Raw genomic sequence first — 22,324 nt, forward strand, 5'->3', positions numbered from 1 at the left:
AAACACACACAAAGAAAGTTTCCTGCAGCTCAAAAGTGCACCAGAGTGCCTTGCAGGGCGCAGATCTGATTGACCTACTCAGGCAGAGATGCCAACAGTCCCTACAAGTGTCCTCTGGGCAGCAGTAGGCAGACAGGCAGCTGTAATGCTGCTGCACTCCAAGCGCATGACAACGTCTCACAGATGCTCCGACGCCCCCTCCCCCGCAAGGCTCTGCTGGCTGCTTTATTTCTCGCCAGCGTGCCGAGCTAAGCTTAGCTCTGAAAAGCAGCTGCAGTGCGCGAAGAAGAGAGCAGGCAGACAGAAACAATCATGCTGCAGGGTGGGCGGGGGAGGGAAGAACAGTGGAGCAGAGGGAAAATAATTCTTAGACTGTAGACATCTGGAAATAGGCAGTGATTCCTAGGAGCCATAGAAGCAGAAAAGAAATGAGAAGGGCCAGTTAGTTAAAAGTCTCCCTCCGCTTTAATGTAAGTAACCTTGGAGAGCTTGGAAATGTGTGTGTGTGGGGGAGGATTTGTTGCCTTTATGCCCTGAAAAGCAAGCTGAATCCACCAAAACTAGCATGCCTTATTCGGCTAGCTACTTCTATATCACTTGGGGCTCAAGATGTGCCCAAATGTAATCCACTAAGCTGGCAGCCCTACCCCCTTCATCCCCGATGGGCTAGGAGCATGGGAGCCTGCCTTATATCAAATCTGACCAGTGGGCCTTCTAACTCAGAATTGTTGACATGGACTGGCAGCAGTTCTGCATATCAAACAGGAATCTTTCTCTGCCCTATCTGGGAATGCACGGGATTGAACTCAGGACCTTTGAAACATAAAGCATGATATAACACATGCTCTGTCTGCGCTAGCTGCAATTTTCTGTGAAGGAAAGGTAGTGTTCAGAATCGCTCTTTATCACTACAGGTTGAGAACTCACTAGCAAAAATAGCATTAAAGAAAAACCAGTTAAAAACAATTTCCCTTTGCCTGGTGATTTAAAAACAGCCTTGTTGACCTTTGTGATGTAAAACAGGGTCATTAGGCAGGCAAACCATCTATCACTCTCTCTCCAGGCGCTTAGAAAGGCTTCACTTGCTCAGGGGGAAGGGAGGGGTCTTTGGAGTGGTTTTCTAAGTTTCCTTGAGAAAGAATGATTGATGGGATTGTCAGCCAGCTGCCCTCTCTTGCATTAAGGAGGCTATTGTTAAACGACTGTTTCCTTTAATTTAAAGGGCCCCTCTCATAGCTCTGAGATAGAAAAATCCATGGGTGAAAAATCCATGGATAATTAGGTTATACCTATAGGTTATAGGTTAATTAGATAATTAGGTTATACCTAATCACTTGCATGACTGTCTACAATAGTAAGAAAAGCAGTTTTTTAAACTGTGATTTTAAAGGGATGCATTTTTCCCCTTCTCCAGGGATCAGCACATTCCTTCTCATTTGCAGTGGACATTCATGTTAAGTCAAATCCGTGTATAAAAAATCCATGTACAACAAAGTTGGATGTGTACTTTATAAGTTCTACACATGAGGCTCAGACACGGAAAATAGGACCATTTCCCTGCTAAGCCTATCAGTACTGCCAAGACACTAGTATTCTGCAAATTTCTGGATGCAGAATGAAAACTGTGGTTTCCCAGGGTTCTTAATATAGTATTCCAATCCCTGTAACAGTCTCACGATGCCTTTTCCCATGGGTAAGTGCCTAAGTATGTTTACTCAGAAGTAGATCTCAGGAGGTGCAATGGGACTTGCTCCCTAAAAAGTTCATTGAGGATTGCAGCCCTCAAACAGCAAAGGTCTTCTCATCTGGTGACTCCCATTTCTTTTGGTTACAGACCCTTCAATTAGTTGTCTCCTCCTCCTGAAGTAGTTGGACTCAATTCAATCAGAGCAATGCCAACATGTATGCCTTCACTTTACTTGTTATTAGAGCCATTGTACTTTACTGAGTAAACAAAATAAACACATTTGTGGTTCTTGCTTGCCTCTCTGCTCCCCTGGACTGATTCAAGGATACCACTGCAGACTTTTCTTCCTGGAGTGAATGAAGTAAGATAGGCAAGCAACTACTGGTGGCAGCATGGCCTGAGGGGTGATGGCCAAAGCTGCAACTGTTCTTACTAAGTCACAGTGGTCAAGCTTCCACTGCTAGACAGGATAGAGGAGAAATAGCTAACAGTTCCTTCCTCCCCTGCCTTGGCCATTGTTGCTGTTCCAAAGGAGGGCAGGGGAATTTTCTAATTTCAGAAGGGCATGTGTGCAAAATAATACTTAAAATTGAAAACAGACAAATGTCACTTCTAATAGTGCATGGGGGAGGGGAGTGTGGTGATGGGGGAATATTCCTCCACCAAAAGAAACAAAGCTCCTTGCATGTCTACACTGGACAGGCTATTGCTCCAATTGTATTGTAAGAAAACACCACAAAAGGTCTCTAAAAAAGATGGGAGGATAACCCTGGAATGCATCAGCCAGATCCTTCTCAGTATGCAAGTGAAGGAATGATGCCAGTCCTTGAGAAAATGCTTAGCATGAAAGTCACCCATTTCATTTTTCAGCCCTTGTGAGGCAAGGTGCATAGTCCTAATTCTTTTTGTGTTTCCATTATGAGCTAGTTTTCAGAGGAATGCATGTACAGAAGAGGTGAGCATTTTTGAGAACATGTGAACCCAAGGTATTGTGGGGATGGCTGCATTTGCAGAGGCTCTTCCAGTGTATATGCCATGTTGTGACCTTGGTTGACTGGACCCAGCTGGCTCTCTGAAAGCATGAAAGCACTCTAAGAGCTATAATAAACTGTGTTAAGTACACAGTGGCACAGAAATTTGTCAAGAATTTGTCAAGAATATCAGTTCTCAGACGGTTAAAAAAAAGATATACGATGAGCTATCCAAGTGACCCAAGAGGTATCCAAGACATTTTAATACATTAAAAACCTAGAGAAATGGGTAGACTATTACTATATTGTTATTTTAGCCAAGGACTAATAGAGGGACACAAACAAAATTTAGCCAATCATGGGTGTTTAAGAATTGAAGCAGATGCGCTTCAATGTCAATAAGTGTAAAGTCATGCACATTGGGGCAAAAAATCAAAACTTTAGATATAGGCTGATGGGTTCTGAGCTGTCTGTGACAGATCAGGAGAGAGATCTTGGGGTGGTGGTGGACAGGTCGATGAAAGTGTCGACCCAATGTGCGGCGGCAGTGAAGAAGGCCAATTCTATGCTTTTAGGAAGCAATTAGGAAGGGTATTGAGAACAAAACGGCTAGTATTATAATGCCGTTGTACAAATCTATGGTAAGGCCACACCTGGAGTATTGTGTCCAGTTCTGGTCGCCGCATCTCAAAAAAGACATAGTGGAAATGGAAAAGGTGCAAAAGAGAGCGACTAAGATGATTACTGGGCTGGGGCACCTTCCTTATGAGGAAAGGCTACGGCGTTTGGGCCTCTTCAGCCTAGAAAAGAGACGCCTGAGGGGGGACATGATTGAGACATACAAAATTATGCAGGGGATGGACAGAGTGGATAGGGAGATGCTCTTTACACTCTTACATAATACCAGAACCAGGGGACATCCACTAAAATTGAGTGTTGGGCGGGTTAGGACAGACAAAAGAAAATATTTCTTTACTCAGCGGGTAGTCGGTCTGTGGAACTCCTTGCCACAGGATGTGGTGCTAGCGTCTAGCCTAGACGCCTTTAAAAGGGGATTGGACAAGTTTCTGGAGGAAAAGTCCATTATGGGGTACAAGCCATGATGTGTATGCACAACCTCCTGATTTTAGAAATGGGTTATGTCAGAATGCCAGATCCAAGGGAGGGCACCAGGATGAGGTCTCTTGTTATCTGGTGTGCTCCCTGGGGCATTTGGTGGGCCGCTGTGAGATACTGGACTAGATGGGCCTAGGGCCTGATCCAGTGGGGCTGTTCTTATGTTCTTATCTATCCCTAGTATGTTCTCTCAGCTGTTTTTTTTTCCTCTCAGGAAAAAATGGCAAAGTAAATGGCCTTCAACATTCACAATCAAAACATGGTAACATATGGTGGAAGATCCTTCAGAACAAAAGCTTTAAAAATCACTGCCACCTCGGGAGGGGGGAATTTGAAGAACAGCCTCAAATGACAAGAAGAGACACTTATGGAAACAGTGTGCTGAGTTTTTAGGCCAAATGCTCTTTTAGTTTCTCTTTGGTGCTGTAGCTTTCACATGGCTATAATCATAAACTTGTCATTCTAAAATGTCAGCTGTGTTTTTTTAAACTGGAAAGGAGACCTTATTTAGTGCATCACTATGAGCAAACTAAATGGCAAATCTGTGATATGAATTCCAGCAAAGTACAAGGTGCATACTTTCAAAGGCTGAACAGGTTGTACAAATGACAATACCACTATTTTAACAGCTTTGGAGCAATCTTATGAAAGTTGTCAATAGTACCTCAGAGCAAGTGATAAATGTACACTGCCTGTGGAAAAAGAGACTTTAGGGGATACCTACCTTGCCTGTTCTCCTGAGTAATGTTAGTCATGCTTCCATCTTCTGCTAAGCCAAGTTCTAAGTTGTCTAAGATCTGCAGGGAATATATTTTTTTACTTATGTGAATCATCATAGCTTTCTGAAGTTAAGAAAAACTGAGTATATTACACATGACCATCACAATTGCCACATTCTAACTGCAAGGAGATTCAGAAAGGAGTCTCTCATGAGGACACATTTTGAAATCAGTAATTTATCAGTGTTACCAGATCAATTATAAAACACAACTGAGAATGCTTTTTGACTTGGGGCAAAATATTTGTACAATACACATGTGAATCAAAATACACTATATACTTGTGGATGTACATAATTTGTTAAGCAAGATACTTCCCTCAAGGAAGGGTTATTAGCTTGTGCAAAATAAGTTGGTAGGGAGTAGGCAGAGCAAGCCTGTTCACTTTGTGATCCACTAAAACAGGGGTGCCCAAACCCGGGCCCGCGGGCCACTTGTGGCCCGCTACGGGTCCCCATCCGGCCCCCAGGGGGTCCTCCCACCTCCAATGGGCACTCGGCCCTCACCCCAGCCTGCGCTGGCCCGCCGCGCGAGCTCTGCGCCTTGCTCTCCCTCACTGCCACTGAGCTCAGTGGCAGCGAAGGAAAGACGAGCCCAGCCGGCGTGCAGGGCCTTTTATAGTGGGAAGGTATAGTGGGAATAACGCTCCCGTTACTTCCCACTATAAAAGACCCTGTGCACTTGCCTGCTAGTCTCTTCTTTCTAGCCCATGGGCTAGTCTGGGCTGGGCTCAGCTCCGTTTGGCTCGGTTCCCCTCCCCTCTCCTCCCATCCTGCAACCTGAGCCAGGAGGGAGAGAGAGAGAGAGAGAGAGAGATCACCAGGGAGGGAAGCCCAGCCCAGCTCGCAGCACCTCTCCCTCCTCAGGGAAGGAAGGCTGGTTGGCTGGCCAGCCAGCCAGGCAGGCAGCAGCACATGGACAGGCAGGTAGGCAGCCCAAGCAAATGAAGGATGGAAGGAGGGAGGAAGAACTCAAGGCCTGTTTGGTCAAGGCTGAGTGTGTGTATTCGAGAGAGAAAGTGATCTGGAAGAGGTTTATGTTCACTGCTAGAGTTTTGGTTGCTTTGCTGTGTGAGTAATTTAATTAACTCGTTTTTAATTGATTTCTGCATTCATATTTTACTATCAACAGGTGTAAAATGAGAGATCCTTGTACTTTGTTTTAAATCAGACTACCAACTTGATTAAAAAATAACACAAGTCAATCATACTTGTTTTCCTGCTTGTAAAACTTTGCTTATTGATTAATCAACTATAACTAAGCATACTTGGTTTTTAGATGATGCACACATGTGCAGTGCATCATTTTTCAAGGGACATTCCCCCCTCTCTCACATCAAAGAATGTTTCTTCTAAGATGGTGCTTTTACCACTTGCATTTTTATAAAAACTGTTATTAAAAATAATTTGATGCTGGCTGCGAATCATAGGCACCTTTTAATCAACCAAAATGTTTTCAAATGGTGTTACCAAGCTAATTAATAGACTAAGGGCGCAATTTCAGGCACCAAAGTAATGCAGCCCTGAGATCAAACATTTCCTTACCTTGAGGAGTACTCTGTTACTGACACCCAACTGAAGGATGCAGCACATGCCCATTGGCACAGCTAATTCAGTGCTAGAAAACTGGTTAGGATTTGGGCCTAAATCTTGCTGAAGAAATGTATGCAGCTACATGTATCACAATGTATGGGACAGGCTTTATAATTACATGCTTTGAATTGGAAATTACAGAGTAATTTCAAGATCATAAAGTAGCTCAATATTTCCCTTCAATATGACAAAAGAGAAGAAAAAAATAACGTATCCACAACACTTAAAAAATTTGCCAATAAGCAGAGGGAGTAAGTAAACACCAAAAGGTAAAAAGCAAAATTTTGTGACAAAATCATCACTGGGGAGGTGGGTGGCTGTAATGAATTCAAACGCAGTTTCTCCTTTTCGTTTTCCCCTGCAATCTGTCTCTAGGTGGATGCCTACTAGACTGCTTCCCTGACCAGTATCAGTCTTTAAGTGGTCCCAGATAGATTTTTGAAGGAATTCTTTACAGAGACGAATGGGTTGAAAAAAATTCATTTCACTGCTGCAGCTTTTGTTTGCCTGAAGACAGTTCTCTACTAGGCTGGCTCACCAGGGCAAAAGTATATTGATTTATGTAAGGAAGGCTAGTGGTCCAAACGAAAAACAAAACAAGAAGCTTAAAACTCTTCACAAAAAGTAAGGAGTTCCACTGAAGCTCCTGGAGAATGGAATATGCAATTCTAATTTTCCTATGAGATTTATGCTGGAAATACCTATAAGGCTACATTTTTAACCAATGGAAACAACTTACAATCTAAAACTCCTCCTAAAAATAGAAGCAAAGCTTCATGAAATACAAATGGTTGTCAAGAAAATGTTCAGGAAGCAGCACACAGAGTATAAAAGACCTGATGTATTCATGGCCTTAAAACAAAAGCTCCAGAATCAAGAGCCCAAAAGTTGTTTGGTTTGGTGAAAATCAGTTTCCCATAAAATTAGAAGGTCTGTATGGCTACAAGCAGCATAAAATGATAGCTACGCTTTCTAAAGATATAACTTTAACTGTGTTGCTTTGCAAGACTCAACAGATGGCTTTTCTATTTTTTTTTAAGTGACAATGGAATTCAGTGGCAAAAAGGCCATTAAGTGAGGAGTTCAGGCATAAAAGTCGGGAAATAGACCGACACATTTCTAGCTGTCCATGTTCTCCTTTGCTTAGTCTAAAAGTTGCTCAGTCTAAAAGGCAGTGCATGGTGCAATCAAAATTAAGGGCTTCTAATTTCTACAGATTTTTGTTGAAGAGTTTTCCGAGTGCTTAACGTTCTCTAGTTAAAATAAATGGGACTTTAAAACTACTTAGCTTTGATTGGATCATATCTTTGGCAACCTCAGAAATAAACACAATGCCCTGAATGAAAGTCAGAAACTGAATGCTTTCAGGAAGCCAACAATGACATCTCATTCCTTTTTTGACTGGACAGGTAGTAACTGAGAGAACTGTAAATCATTCTAAGTGTGTGAGGGTAGGGAGAGATTGTCTGATTTTCAATTAAGCCCTGCTGAGCACAGCAATATCTTGCAAGTGGTGCAATTCATGTTTAACATGTACGATGAAGCAACAAATCTAGTCTCCCTAGTTATTATATCAATAAAAAGGTTGGAAAACTGGGCTCAAGATTTGGTGCCACTCATAGCTGACAGTCATTGCTGGGTCATCAGCAACACTGAGCAGCTAGGAGATTGTGGTCATGTGACAGGCATTTGACATAGTATCCACTATTATTGCCCAGTGTTATTGCCCAGGCACCAAGTGTCAGGAACCCTTTATAGTTTTTTAGGTCCTGATGAACCACTTTACAATCCAAGGAATGCTCTGACCAGTAGTCCATGGCTCACTAATCAGGGCAGCAACACACAGATACATGGATTCCTAGTTCTAATCCCAGCAGCTCCTGACGCTGACTGACTCTGGGGCTGAACCAGGAATCTTGGCATCTGAGGCAGAGACCAAGCCATGCAAGCTACTATGGGAAATATATGCACTGAGCTCAATTTGAATATAGAAAGGGACAGGAGTATGCAACCTTAGCCCCAATGACTGAGAGGATAGCAGAAAGTGATCTGGATTGATCAGATCTGGATCATATACTAGAACAGGGGTGCTCATTATGTTGATCGCGAGCTACCAGTCGATCTCGAGGCGAAATGAGTCGATCGCAGGCTTCTCTCCCGTCCACGCATCCCTAGGAGTGAGCCCCTGGCAGGCTTGTGAGCCCAGGGAGCGAGCCCAGGGAGTGAGCCCAGGGAGCCCAGGGAGTGAGCCCAGGGAGCCCAGGGAGTGAGCCCAGGGAGCCTAGGGAGTGAGCACCTGGCAGGCTCCTCCCTGGGAGAGGAGCCGCTGGCAGGCTTTTCTCCCATCCACGCATCCCTGGGAGTGAGACCCATTGACTCTACTGGGGCTGACTTACCTTTCCCCTGTTTTTGCACTGGTATGTATGGAGATCTGCCCCCCCCACTTCCATCTGTTGGTTCTGTGTGCAAGGAGTTTTGCACTGGTCTTGCTGTGATGTCTATACAGAGATCTTCCCTCCCCCACACCTTTCCCCTGCTTTTGCACTGGTATGTATGGAGATCTGCCCCCCCCCCCAACTTCCATCTGTTGGTTCTGTGTGCAAGGGGTTTTGCACTGGTCTTGCTGTGATGTCTATACAGAGATCTTCCCTCCCTCACACCTTTCCCCTGTTTTTGCACTGGTCCGCATAGAGATCTGCTCCCCCCCCCCCCACTTGTACTGGAATCGAGGAAGATCTGGTGAGGAGGTAGATGTGGTGTCAGCAGTGGCCCCTTTAAGGGTAAGGCCTGGGCATCCAGCAGAGTGTGCTGCACAGCTGCAGCCACTTGAAGGCAACAGGGCCCTCAGGGATATAAGAGCACCTGAGGCAGGAAGGGCTCCACTTATTTATGTGAGTCAGCCTTTTCCTACATGAAGATCATTAAGTCCAAGTACCGTTCCACCATGACTGATGAACATTTGGAAGTGTGCTTGAGGCTGGCTGTCAGCAGCTACTGTCCGGACTATGCATCCTTGGCTGATTCACTTCAGTGCAAGTCATCAAAGTAAACTCAAGTAATTACAAAAAATGTTTATAGTTAATTATGTTGTGTTGTGCAATATTGGCTCATGCGGTTATGCAAGGTACACCAACATACATTGTACACATAAATGTTATATGTTATGATGGTGCGAACATTGTAAAAAAACTCTGGTAGATCTCCGGGCCTTGCTGGGTTTCAAAGTAGCTCTCCAGCCAAAAAAGTGTGAGCACCCCTGTACTAGAACATGAGCAACAGAACTGTACTACCTGTTTGCTGCCCTGCAGGTTTAAGCTTTTCTAGCTTCAGAGCACTGACTTCAGGATCCCTGGGCTAGAAAGTACACACACTGCAAGCCCAGATGCTGATATGGTTGCCTTGGCCTGGCATTGATAGTCGAACGTTATTTGAATTTTGTTCGGACACAATAAAAGGCCTGGCTTGACTAGGCCTGGCACTGACAGTCTGACATTATCTGAATTTTGTTCAGACACAATCTGTTTTGCTGAAAATAAAGACCTCTTTTGAAATTTCTTGCATGTTCTTGAAATCAGGAGCTTGTGGGAAAATGAAGGATGGGATCACTGCTAATCATATGTTTTTGCCTTGGTTATATCACATAGCAAGCCCACAGAGCTAGAGAAAGAGGTTAATCCTAAGGCATCTGAAGAACAGCAGTTTGTTTTAGATCTACCTGAAAGCACTATTGCATCATACCCGCATGTGTTAATTAACCAACAGGAGAACAAAGCTTAATGCCCATATACAGATACTAGGCTGCAGGTGCTCATATCACAAATGGACTGTATTTATTTAAAATATTTTTATCCCATCTTTCCACTGAAATGCCCAAGACAGCTACCATCACTAAGCTTAATGAACAGCCTTGAGAACGTCGAGGGAACATCTACCCCTGCTAACTAGGTAAGAGGCATTTTTAAAGTGGGTGCTCATCTTTTATTTTGCAGGGGGAGAGTAACTGGCCCTCCTCATCCCAACACTGTCTTTTCTAGTGGCTGTCTGCTGGTGTTCTTCTGCATCTTTTTAGATTGTGAGCCCTTTTGGGACAGGGAGCCATTAATTTGATTTTTCTCTGTAAACCGCTTTATGAACTCTGTTGAAAAGCTGTATATAAATACTAACACTAATACTAGAGAAGGTTTTACCTTCGTGCAGATTGTCTTCATGCTATGCAGTCTATCGAGAGATTCTTGAGGATTTCCCAAGTACTGTTGAAGTTCAGCATGCAAAATCCGCATGGAAAAAGGAACCATGGAACCTAGGGAGATAACAAAATGTACCAGTTATTATTCTTGTGCTTAGCATGATGATCTGTGTCTATAATTGGTTGTCTGCATTTACACATGAGGACATTTTATTTCTGTGAAGACAAAAACTAAATACAGTACAGCAGTGTTTCTCAAACTGTGGGTCAGGACCCACTAGGTAGGTTGTGAGCCAATTTCAGGTGGGTTCATTCATTTCAATATTTTATTTTTAATATATTAGACTTGATGCTACCATGGTATGTGACTGCATTTGGGGAAAAGTTAGATATGTATTTTTAACAGGCTACTATGTGTACGCTTTTAACAATGCTAGTATATGGGACTTACTCCTGGGTAAGTGTGGGTAGGATTGCATCCTAGGATTGTTAAAAATTTTCCTGCTTGATGATGTCACTTCCAGTGGGTCCTGTCAGATTCTCATTCTAAAAAGTGGTTCCTGGTGCTAAAACTTTGAGAACCACTGCAGTACAGAACATCATAGTTAATGAGAAAGCAAACTATGGTTATTTGAACACCTTCCTCTCTTGTACAAACACAATCACCCCTCTATCACTGCTGTTAACCAACTGATCACTCATGATCTGTCTCTGTAAGTTCAAGACATAAAAGACCTGAGAAAGTGATAATCAAATGAAAATCAGGCCAGTATGCTAGTGTAATCTCCATTTTATTTACAAAAGTGCAATTCAGACTCTATGTAGATGAACATTATTCACTAGTATTTTTCACATTGGATTATAAACAAAGAAACAGATTTCCAAACTACATACATGGCACTGGGGTTGCCAGCTTCATGATTTTACTATTCTTCATACATAAAATCATGAACAACTTTTAGTCTGTAAAGATTATTATAGGTCATCAGTCTACTTCTTTTGAAGAACCAGAACTAGTTACACTTAAAATAAAACTGACAACTGTCTACACTATTTTTGAAAGGTTTTAAGTTTTTTCCCCCTCCCTAATACACTTGTCTTATAGAGGATCTTTGCTTAGGCAGGAAGTCCTGCTAAATTCCTACTGTCCTCAATCTGTCCCTTCTCAGACCTGAATACAATGCTTAATTCCACAAACAGATATTTACCATGCCACAGGAAAAAAATATATGACTTGGCTAACCCTGAGAGTGGTTATTAAGCAAGGTTAATGATCCTACATGTTGCTGCATGGAAAGCCAGCCCATTAGGACAGAGGTTAGTGGGCAATGGAAATCCATAACCCTATCACAAAGATGTGGCATCTGAACAAATCCCATAGCTTTATTTTAAAGCAGGGAATCAAACAGGCAGCCAACCTGAGCCAAAGTCAATTTCTTACAAAGCAGAATTATTATGTGGCTAACTTAGAGTTCTGAGGGATCTTCCTTTTCTGCAATCACTGCTTAAATGTGGCCCATGGGACATAACCTTGTCTACCTGATGTTCTAATCACTTTGCTTTCTAACAAAATTTGATATTTCAACTGCTTTGTTAAAATTGCATTGATAGCCATTTCTCATTTTAATTCAAATAATTAAGCATAACTAATTTTTTAAAAATAGAAGCCAAGAGAAATCAAACAATCCAGGGGAACAATTCAGCATTCTAGTGAAATTCAGCGTACAAACATAACAGACTATGTCACGTAAGAACATCCAGCTTGCCCCAATATTATAAAAACACAAGGGCAAGATAGAATACTAAAAGTCAATAGAGCAGTGGTTATGAAACTTTTTAGAGGCCTAGTGGCTGCTGCCTGATTTATAAATGCCAAGGAGTGTGGCTATAATGGTGATTGGACAGCAGTGCTCCCCCTCCCAGTAACAGCTTGTTTAACCCTTGATGCATATTGTCTAATCTACCTTGTCCGTTCCACCAAAAATTGGGTCACAACCCAGTGGTGGGTCTGGGAACCACAGTTTGACAACCACTGCAACAGAGTAACAAATCCATTACATCCTGCACTTCTTAAAAATTATCTTATTGCAACTTGTTAAAAGATCAGTTTGAATGTTGCTTCAAACTGAGAGAATTAAATATATATTTATAATATATATTTATAATTTATAATTGTTTTTATAAATTTATTTTTATGAATTTATATACATAACATCAGGAATTAGCTCATTAAAAGTAGTTCTGCAATTCTGGAATAATTGTTAAAAAGACAAGAAAAAAATTATCAACTCTAGCATCCAAAAATTGCCTCCTCAAGCTGAAAAATGATAATCTTGTTTGAACTGTTATGTTAGAAATATATCAACAGAACGTGTAAGCACAAGAAGGTAATAGCAAGTTAGGGAAAGTCTCTTCAGAGGAGGATGGTTGTGAACCTCTGTTATCAAAGGTTCTAGGTAATGTATATGTGTGGGGGAGTTCTGTGTCATGACGGCTGAAGGGTTAGGAACATAAAGGGCTCCAAAAGCCACTCATTCAAGTTTCACAGGGAGCACCAAGGATGAAAAAGACAAAAAGACCAAGCTGTAATATGACACTTCTGAAACTTCAATAAAGACTCATCAGCTCTGCAGATAAAAAGCAAAAAACAATCAAATGACAGAATCACAGGAAGTGCTGACTTTGAAGACTTAACTGACTTAAGAGAGAGTGCTCAATCAGAATTTCGGTCTAAACAATAAGACTTTGATTTTGTGCTCTATGACACCATCACATAGTTTTTCATCAAAGAACCTTCTTACAGCTTTCTCATGCTGAGAAGGAGAAAGCCTGGCCAAAAGAAGCTAATATGGGAGAGTCCATTCCTGTACAAAAGGAAAAATCTACAAAAACATGGCCTTCACTGGATCCCAAGAGGCAGAGGAATGGAGCTTCCTCACTACAAATCTTTTCAAGCAAGTTTTGATCTGAAGGTATGAACAAAATGGGGGAAACAATTCCAGAGAGCACTGTAAAAAGTCTTAGAAATTAGTTTCCTTTTCACTTCCCAACAAAAACAGAGGAAAATACTGTAGCAAATCCAATTCCCAATACTTCTCTATATTTCTGAATCCAAATATTTCTTCCCCATAGAACTGAACTGCAGCAACTATATTGGGGGGGGGGAAGAGTAGAAAGAAAGCGGCACAACTGGGATACAGACTAAGCTCATTTCCTGCCCCAAGCAACCTTAGCCATTAAAAACCAAGTCTGCTGCTAGAGGCAAAGTCTCATCCTGACAGTTTCTTAGTCATGCTAGAAAGTGATGGAACCTTAATAACTACTTTTTATTTTATATATGTATTCCTGTTTTGAAGAGGAGAGGGGTGGGGATATTCTTTCATTATTACAGCAACATTTTTCCTCCTTGCTCTATCAACACCACATTCCAATGCATCACAAAATGGAAACCAATTAGCATCACCCAATCCTTTCTTAGCAGATACTGCTCTCCAGGTATTGGAGCACAATGGATTAAATGTGTGCTACTCCTGGCCAGGTATCCTTTAAACCAGCGGTTCTCAAACTTTCTGGGAGCTTTAAAGTAAGTCTTTATGGGGGAGGGGCAAGTGCAGTGGCATGATCCCCACGATCATGTTGCTAAGGAGGGTGCTTTTACTTACTGTGTGTTAGGGCAAGCAGCAGGAGGTGCGGGAAGCCCTGCGCAGCCCTCCCAGAGGCTTGGAATCTTCAGAAAGAGCAAGAGTAAACCATCTCCTGGCTGCGTTCGTAAACCGGAAGTAGCTTGTGCTTGCTAATTCTGAAGATTCCCAGCCTCGGGGAGCCCTGTAGAGCAGTGGTTCTCACACATTTAGCACTAGGACCCACCTTTTTAGAATGAGAATCTGTCAGGACCCACAGGAAGTGATGTCATGACTGGAAGTGACATCATCAAGCAGGAATATTTTTAACAATTCTACCCACACTTACCCAGGAGTAAGTCCCATTTACTATGATTGATAAAAGAATATACATAGTAGCTTGTTAAAAGAACAGGTCTGTAACATTTCCTCAAATGCAGCATCATACCATGGTAGCATCAAGTTTAATATATTAAAAAATAAAACATTGAAATGTATGCGGATCCAGCGGAAATTGGCTTGTGACCCACCTAGTGGGTCCCGACCCACAGTTTCAGAAACACTGCCGTAGAGGGCTGCATGGGGCTCCCTGCACCTCCTGCTGCTTGCTCAAACACACAGTAAGTAAAAGCACCCCCTCGCCCCCCTTAGTGATGTAATCCTGGGGATCGGGTCGCTGTCTCCCCTCTTCCCCCACCCCTTAAAGGGATGGGGAAGCATTACACAAACTGGTGGGTCATGACCCACCAGTTTGAGAACCACTGCTTTAAACAAAGGAAGGGTTTGAGAAGGAGACAACAGTCTGTTTAAAACTTGGGGTCAAGTGAAAAAAAAAATAGTAATTTTTCAAAGATAAATGTTTGGCTTTAAACAAAAACAAAACAATCAACTAAAAAGCTACAGCCACAAAAGAAATTGCATGCTTTGATGCCAACAGATTTTAAGCAACAAAATGAGATTTCCCTGAGTTCCTAGTTTTTGTTTCTTAAGTCTTTCCTTAGTGGTGGAGGTTCTAATCAAGGACCTTGTGAATATTTTGGGAAAAATCAGATGCTACTACTTTACTGAAGCTAAAGGGAACAAGCTGATCCACAAATTCATGGTGAGACCAATGGGAGCTCCACGTGAGAGCACAATATACATGCAAGATGATGATGATGATTATATTGCTTTTTAACAAAATGTTCACAAAGCAGTTTATATAGCAAAACAAATCAATAAATGGCTCCCTGTCCCCAAAGGCTCATAGTCTAAAATGAGAAGGAGAAGAGACAGCCACTGGAAAAGATGCCATGCTGGAGTGAAGAGGGACAGTTGCTCTCCTGCTGCTAAATGTAAGGTTATGTACACAAAGTTTGTTTTTACATGCAGTATAAACCTACAAAGCAAGGGTGACAGAGAGGAAACAAAATGATCTGCAGAGGTTAGGTTAGGACAGCAAATAGTGAGAGGAGTTAAAGGAGAACAGGAACAAGGGAGAGAAGGGGCACCATGGAAGAAAAGAAGCCCAAAGTACAACCAGCACTGACTGCACTGGCAGAGGAAATCCAGAGAAAGCCACAATTTCATCGGATACAGGATTTCTCTGTGCTATGACAACATGTGTTACCAATGCTAACAACACAGTAGCTGCTGTCTGGTAGGTGTTTACAAGACTGAAGGCAGTTGAACATTTAAAAGAACAATTAATCATCATATGTCAAAGAATAAAGATTTCAAGCACAAATTTGTGCATTTGAATAGAAGTGTAATACACTCAACAGCAGGCATGAATGCCGGGTGTTCTTGTTTGTGAGGCAGCCACTAGAGGGGGAACACAACACATTTTTCAAGTGTGCCCCCATTCACTCAAATATTGAAAAGAAAATCTTTTTCTGCTATTTTCCCCCTTGCATTCCCTCACCTCCTCCTGTCATAACTACTTAACCAGAACACTCTAACACCTATAGTCATTTCAACATTTTAGAAACATGTAATTTTTTTTAAAGGACAAAACTGGAGGGTAGTAGGAAAAAAAATATTTCTTGTAGCAAAATGGATACTTTTAAGACCTTGTAACAGACAGAAGCAGTACACTTATTAATTTATTTAGTCCAGGTATTATTATATCCCACCTTTCCACCACTAAAGAGGCTCCCAAGGTGGCTTACATTTTAAAAAGTACAATGCAGTTATAAAACTCTCAGATCAGTGCTTGTCTCCGTAGGAGCCGGGTCTAAGCTTTTAAAACTAGGCATTCTAGTCTATGTTCCAGTAACTACAGCTGTACAAATGTACATATCCTAAATGCAATCTGATACCAACCATCAAAATGTTAAAACAGGATCCCCAAATCTTGTTTTGAGGGCAATTCAAAACACCAGTCTAGTGGAGGATAGCCAATATTGGCTCACACAGCTTTCAAAAAATTAACGCTTTATTTTTAATTTGCAGTTCTAGATAACAAGCATTTTCTGAAGCAAAGGGAAGCCACACAAAACATTCTCAACTATGAGAGTCCTTTCTTTGCAAATAAACCCCAAACCCAACAGCTAAATTCTCTCTAGCCAATCTTCATTATCCTCTTAAAAAACATGATACAGAATCAACAACTAATGTACATGTGATTTTTGGATCCAAAGATTCTGCCTTGTCAGTTTTACAGCTCAGACAATCCTCTTCCTCACGTTCCCCCCTCCCATCTGCTATGTAACTAGAATGTGCTTGCTGCAGCAGGTGGGAGAGAAGAGAACACTGTATACTCCCTAACCACTTCCAAGCTTCGTAAGTGACAGGCACGGATGGGACCTCGTCACCCTATGTGTACAAAGCGGAATGTGATGGGAAAACCTGAAGAAATGTTGCTCACAGATGTGAAAACAATGGAAAGGGGGGAAAAAACAGACGGATGAAAAAATAGACAGATCTTGGGCAGAGAGGTTGATCTCTGTACTCAAACATTCCAGATGATGTTACAAGAAAGAGCTAGCAACAACGTGATGCCTTGGTTGACTAGGGATAGAAAAGGAAGAAAAGTGGTACTTTTAGTGCTGCTGATACTGCTCTCATAGGCGGTAGTTTTTCTGGATTAAAGAAAAAAAATCTCCATTGCCACCTGGCAAGTCCCTACCCTCACAACCTTGTCCGTTTTCATTGGGTTTCCCATGAAAACAATAGTCTACCCCCCATTTTCTCCCCTATTTGGTTTTTTTTTTTTTTTTTTTGAAAAACAGGGGGGATCAGCCCTACATTCCACAAAATTTGAAATGTGAAAATTATGAACAGCAAATTCAGCAGTGTCAGGCTACACTATGCTCTAAGTAATCAACTGTATCTAAACCAGCTCTGATCTGTATCCAAGAGGCATCCAGATCTCACCAGAACAGCTACTTGACAAAGGGAAAGGGGAGACGCTGGGCAAGGCTTTCCCCCTCACGCCCTTTCAGTCAAATGACTAGATCAATTCAGTTATTAGAGTTTTCAAAGAATAAGAGATTGTAGAATCAAAGAACTGTAAGGCTAGAGGGAAATCGAAAGACAGTGTGTTCCTAAAGCTTCATTTACTATTAAAACTAACTTTGTTCTTCACTAGCGTAAGAAGAGCCCTGCTGGATCAGGCCAAGAGCCCATCCAATCCAACTTCTCATATCTCACAGTGGCTCACCAGATATCTCAATAAGCATCAAAACAACAAGATACCTAAACCCTGTTTCCACTCCCTTGCACCTGGCATTCAAAAATAGGCTACCTCTAAAATCTGGAGGTTGCATATAGTCATCATGACTTGTAACCTGCGATGGATTTTTTCTCTGTAAATCTGTCTAACTCCTTCTAAAGGCATCTAGACCAGGTGTCATCACATCTTCTGGCAAAACGTTCCACAGATTAATCACATACTGGGTAAAGAAATTATTTCATTTGTTCTGACTCTCCTACTGTCAATTTTAACAGATGACTCCTGATTCTGGTATTGTGCAAGAAGGAAAGTAACTTCTCCATCCATCCCATGCATACTTTTATGTGACTCAAGAAGGCCTTAGGTACCTTCTTTCTAGACTAAAGAGCCCCAAACATTGCAGCCTTTCCTCATAAGGGAGGTGCCCTAGCCCACTGATCATTTCTGTTGCTCTTTTGCACCCTATCCACTTTCACTATATCCTTTTTGAGATGTGGCAAGAACTGGACACAGTGCTCCAGAAGTGGCCTTACCATCAATTTGAACAATTGTATAATAATATTAGCGGTTTATTCTCAATCCCTATTTTAATTATCCTGAGCATGGAATTGGCCTTCTTCACAGCTGCTGCATACTGGATCAACACTTTCATCAAACTATCCACCCCCCACCCCCCCAAGATATCTCTCCTGATCTGTCACAGACAACTTGTCAGCATGTATGTGAAATTTCTATTTCTAGCATTTTACATTTAATTACACTGAAGTGGATCTACCAACTTGATGCTCATTTCCTCATTTCTAAGAGATCCTTCTGGAGCTCTTCACAATCCATTCTAGACTTCACCACTCAAAAAAGTTTAGTGTCACCTGCCAACTTGGCCATCATGCTGCTTATCCCCAACTCCAGGTCATTTATGAACAAACTGAAAAGCACAGTTCCCAAAACCTACCCTTGGGGCACACAAAAATTCCCTTTGCAAAACAGATGTCAGACAGCAGATCTCTAGTAGAACAGAACTTGAGTATCAGAAGTAGAACAAGCAAATACTATACTTGACACAGTCATTTCAGGCAGGCAACCTGGTGAAGCTTCATGGCTGACAGAGCTGATCAGGAGAGAGATCTTGGGGTGGTGGTGGACAGGTCGATGAAAGTGTCGACCCAATGTGCGGCAGCAGTGAAGAAGGCCAATTCTATGCTTGGGATCATTAGGAAGGGTATTGAGAACAAAACGGTTAGTATTATAATGCCGTTGTACAAATCTATGGTAAGGCCACACCTGGAGTATTGTGTCCAGTTCTGGTCGCCGCATCTCAAAAAAGACGTAGTGGAAATGGAAAAGGTGCAAAAGAGAGCAACTAAGATGATTACGGGGCTGGGGCACCTTCCTTATGAGGAAAGGCTACGGCGTTTGGGCCTCTTCAGCCTAGAAAAGAGACGCTTGAGGGGGGACATGATTGAGACATACAAAATTATGCAGGGGATGGACAGAGTGGATAGGGAGATGCTCTTTACACTCTCACATAATACCAGAACCAGGGGACATCCACTAAAATTGAGTGTTGGGCGGGTTAGGACAGACAAAAGAAAATATTTCTTTACTCAGCGCGTGGTCGGTCTGTGGAACTCCTTGCCACAGGATGTGGTGCTGGCGTCTAGCCTAGACGCCTTTAAAAGGGGATTGGACGAGTTTCTGGAGGAAAAATCCATTATGGGGTACAAGCCATGATGTGTATGCGCAACCTCCTGATTTTAGGAATGGGTTAAGTCAGAATGCCAGATGTAGGGGAGAGCACCAGGATGAGGTCTCTTGTTATCTGGTGTGCTCCCTGGGGCATTTGGTGGGCCGCTGTGAGATACAGGAAGCTGGACTAGATGGGCCTATGGCCTGATCCAGTGGGGCTGTTCTTATGTTCTTATCAGTAAAAAAGACCTAATTCAGTTTCCCAGGATGGGTACCATAATTAACAAGACATGTAATTTTCACACAGGACTCTTCTGCTGGGGTGCAAGACAGAGGCTCACTTATTTTTCCCCCCCTTCTCGTTGCAGGTAAGAAAATCATGCAATTGGCAAAGTGAACTTGCCACAAAAAAAGTGAAGTGTATGCAACCTAGGGATGCACATGCTGATGTGCACTAACAGCAACCTGAACAACACGGGTGTATGTGCATGAACATGGCCTTGAGTCTGGCTCTTGTGAGTCTACATACTGGATGAGAAATGTGGACAGAGACTGAACTTTAATGCAGACATCACCTGCAAAGACTTTAGTCTGCACCCATGATGTCTACAAACTTCTTTTTTTCTTTTTTAGAAAACAAGATAAGAGTTTCAAGAAGTCAGACCTACTGATTACACACTGCACAGCATGTAGATACAACACAGAGGCCTTGATTCCTAATTAAGAAAAAAAGATGCCAGAGAAACAGTGTCAAGATCAGAGGTGTAGAGAACTGTCAGGAAAACTGATGTATATTTGATGTACCAGTAACAGATGAGAGTTCAAATTGGGCTACTGAGAGTCACACTTAAATACCTTATAGAAGAGAGGACAGAATTAATGCACTGAATAAATACTTTTAGAGCAGGAGGTAACCTATTCTATTTAACGTTTAACAAGTCTAGTTATACACAGGCAAAGAATAAAGTAGTACCAGAAATGCTAGAGACATCCATAGAAATTAGTAACATTTCTAGAATGAAAATTCACAAGGTGTTCCAAACTGAAATGCACTGCACTTAATTCAATGAATATTTTGAATTGGTCCAAATTACCTGCATGAATTAAATGAAATGTGCTTTACACCATGTTCATAACCATTATTTATTTGTATCTCAACAGGTTTGATTGCACAGTGCATTTTCATTGGCTAATTCATTTAACTACTGTGAATCAACTTAGAAAGATAAATCAACTACTTTACATTTATGTTTGTTTCACCAAAGAAAAGAAAAAAATCAACCATCAGCATATTATCATGGACTTTGGTTACTGCACAATAACTAATATATGTATGATTTTTAATGACAAATTAATTAGCTGTTTAATGACACAAATTCAGGCTTCTGTTTTCATAGAGTTTGTTTCAAGGACTCTCGAACAAGCACCTCCTGTCTCTTAGGCCATCAAGATGATAATATAATGCTAAAATATGACTGAAGGAAAACTGATGGTCTTTTCCAATCTTCTAATCCATCTGCTGTTCCCTGTTGCAGAAACTCCTCCAGGTTGCCTGCCTCCATGAAATCATTCATACATTATCTGACTTCTTAATCTGATTAAAATGAAAGTGGATAATTCTTTACTGTTAAGTACAAGAGAGTTAGATGGTCAAAAAACCTTTCTGCTTTAGTATATTTATTCATCTTAAATAACCCTGCAAATCTAAAGAGCTTATCTTTTATTTAAAACGTTCCCCTTATCAATTCTGTGGGCAAGAGCAGACATAATGCTCAACCACAGCAGTTCCAAAGATGATTTGTTTGCCTTAACCCTCATTAAGATCTGAGACATAGGGCGCAATCCTAACCAACTTTCTAGCACTGAGGTAAGCACAATGCAGCTCCAAAGTAAGGGAACAAACATTCCCTTACCTTGAGGAGGCCTCCATGACTGCCACCTAACTGCAGGATGTAGTGCATGCCCCACAGGCTCAGCTATGTCAGTGCTGGAAAGCTGGTTAGGATTTGGGCCATACAGTGCCAGCACAGTTTAGGTTGGTGAGCTTAGTACTGTCTGTAGTAGTCACATATAAGAGGCCATTGCAAGACTTGCCTGTCACCTTGTAACCACTGAGCTTAAAGAAAAAGTAAAAATTATTTAACCCTCCTGCACAGTTGTAATGCTTAACACAAACCATGGTTGAGAAATCTGGTTCAAGTCATGCTTTCACAACCTAGCTTGCACTGAACCATCATTTACACATTTAGATCCAAAGCATAACCATGGTTAAGGAAAATAAAACATGGTTAAAAATTATTTCTGCAGAAGACAGGATATTAGTGTTGAATCTTGGACTGTTTCTGACATCCTGTAAGGATTGGATCATGAGAGCAGAAAAAGCAATAGGCAAAAACTTATCTCTTCTTTTAAACGTTGGTTTCTATTTCTTTTATATGGGACCATGTTAACAGCCCAATCCTAACTAAATTCCCATGCGGCAATGCAGTGCCACTAGTGAAGGCTATGCTGTGCCCACAGGGGATTTTTGGCTGCTGGAGGTCTCCTTGGGGTAAGCCACAGCAGCCACCATGGGCCAACTTGGACCTGTGCCAGTGATATTGCTGGTTTAAGTCCAAGTTGATCCATTCAGGTGGATCAGGCCCAGGAAGGAATTTGGGATTCAGCATGCTTCGCCACCACCGAACCTATCCCCCACTTGAGACTGATTCCCTCACCCCACCCCATCTCCACCCCATTCCACTCCCCCACACTGTTCAATGCCCTCCCCACCTCTTTCTGCCCCAGGCTTACCTGCTCTGGCAAGCCTCCATTGCACACAGGGAAACTCTGGACTTCCCACCAGCATGTGGGCTCCTTGCAATTTCACAAAGCACTTTACGTGCTTTTATGGCACCCTGCACTGGCGGAACAAGTGTTCTGCTGGTGCAGCCTTGATTAGGACTGGGCCAAAAGTGGGTAATTTTCTTATTTTCCTTAATAGAATTTGCATTTTTAAAGCAAAATTAAGTGTACTGGTTTTGCTTTCAAGA

At 42.0% G+C, this 22,324-nt stretch overlaps 1 protein-coding gene across 2 annotated transcripts in view; it reads right to left on the reverse strand.

Moving 5' to 3' along the window:
* The window catches only part of TRAPPC12 (trafficking protein particle complex subunit 12), a 71,344-nt gene that overhangs the window by 16,736 nt on the left and 32,284 nt on the right, over positions 1-22,324 (reverse strand). For both annotated transcript variants that reach the window (XM_066640304.1, XM_066640303.1), the window contains 2 exons: positions 10,333-10,445; positions 4,499-4,571 (listed from right to left, as the gene is read on the reverse strand). In XM_066640304.1, coding sequence (XP_066496401.1) covers positions 4,499-4,571; positions 10,333-10,445 — 186 coding nt within the window. The remainder of the gene's footprint in view (positions 1-4,498; positions 4,572-10,332; positions 10,446-22,324) is intronic.

Source organism: Tiliqua scincoides, chromosome 1 (genome assembly GCF_035046505.1).
Source record: "Tiliqua scincoides isolate rTilSci1 chromosome 1, rTilSci1.hap2, whole genome shotgun sequence".
NCBI lineage: Eukaryota > Metazoa > Chordata > Lepidosauria > Squamata > Scincidae > Tiliqua > Tiliqua scincoides.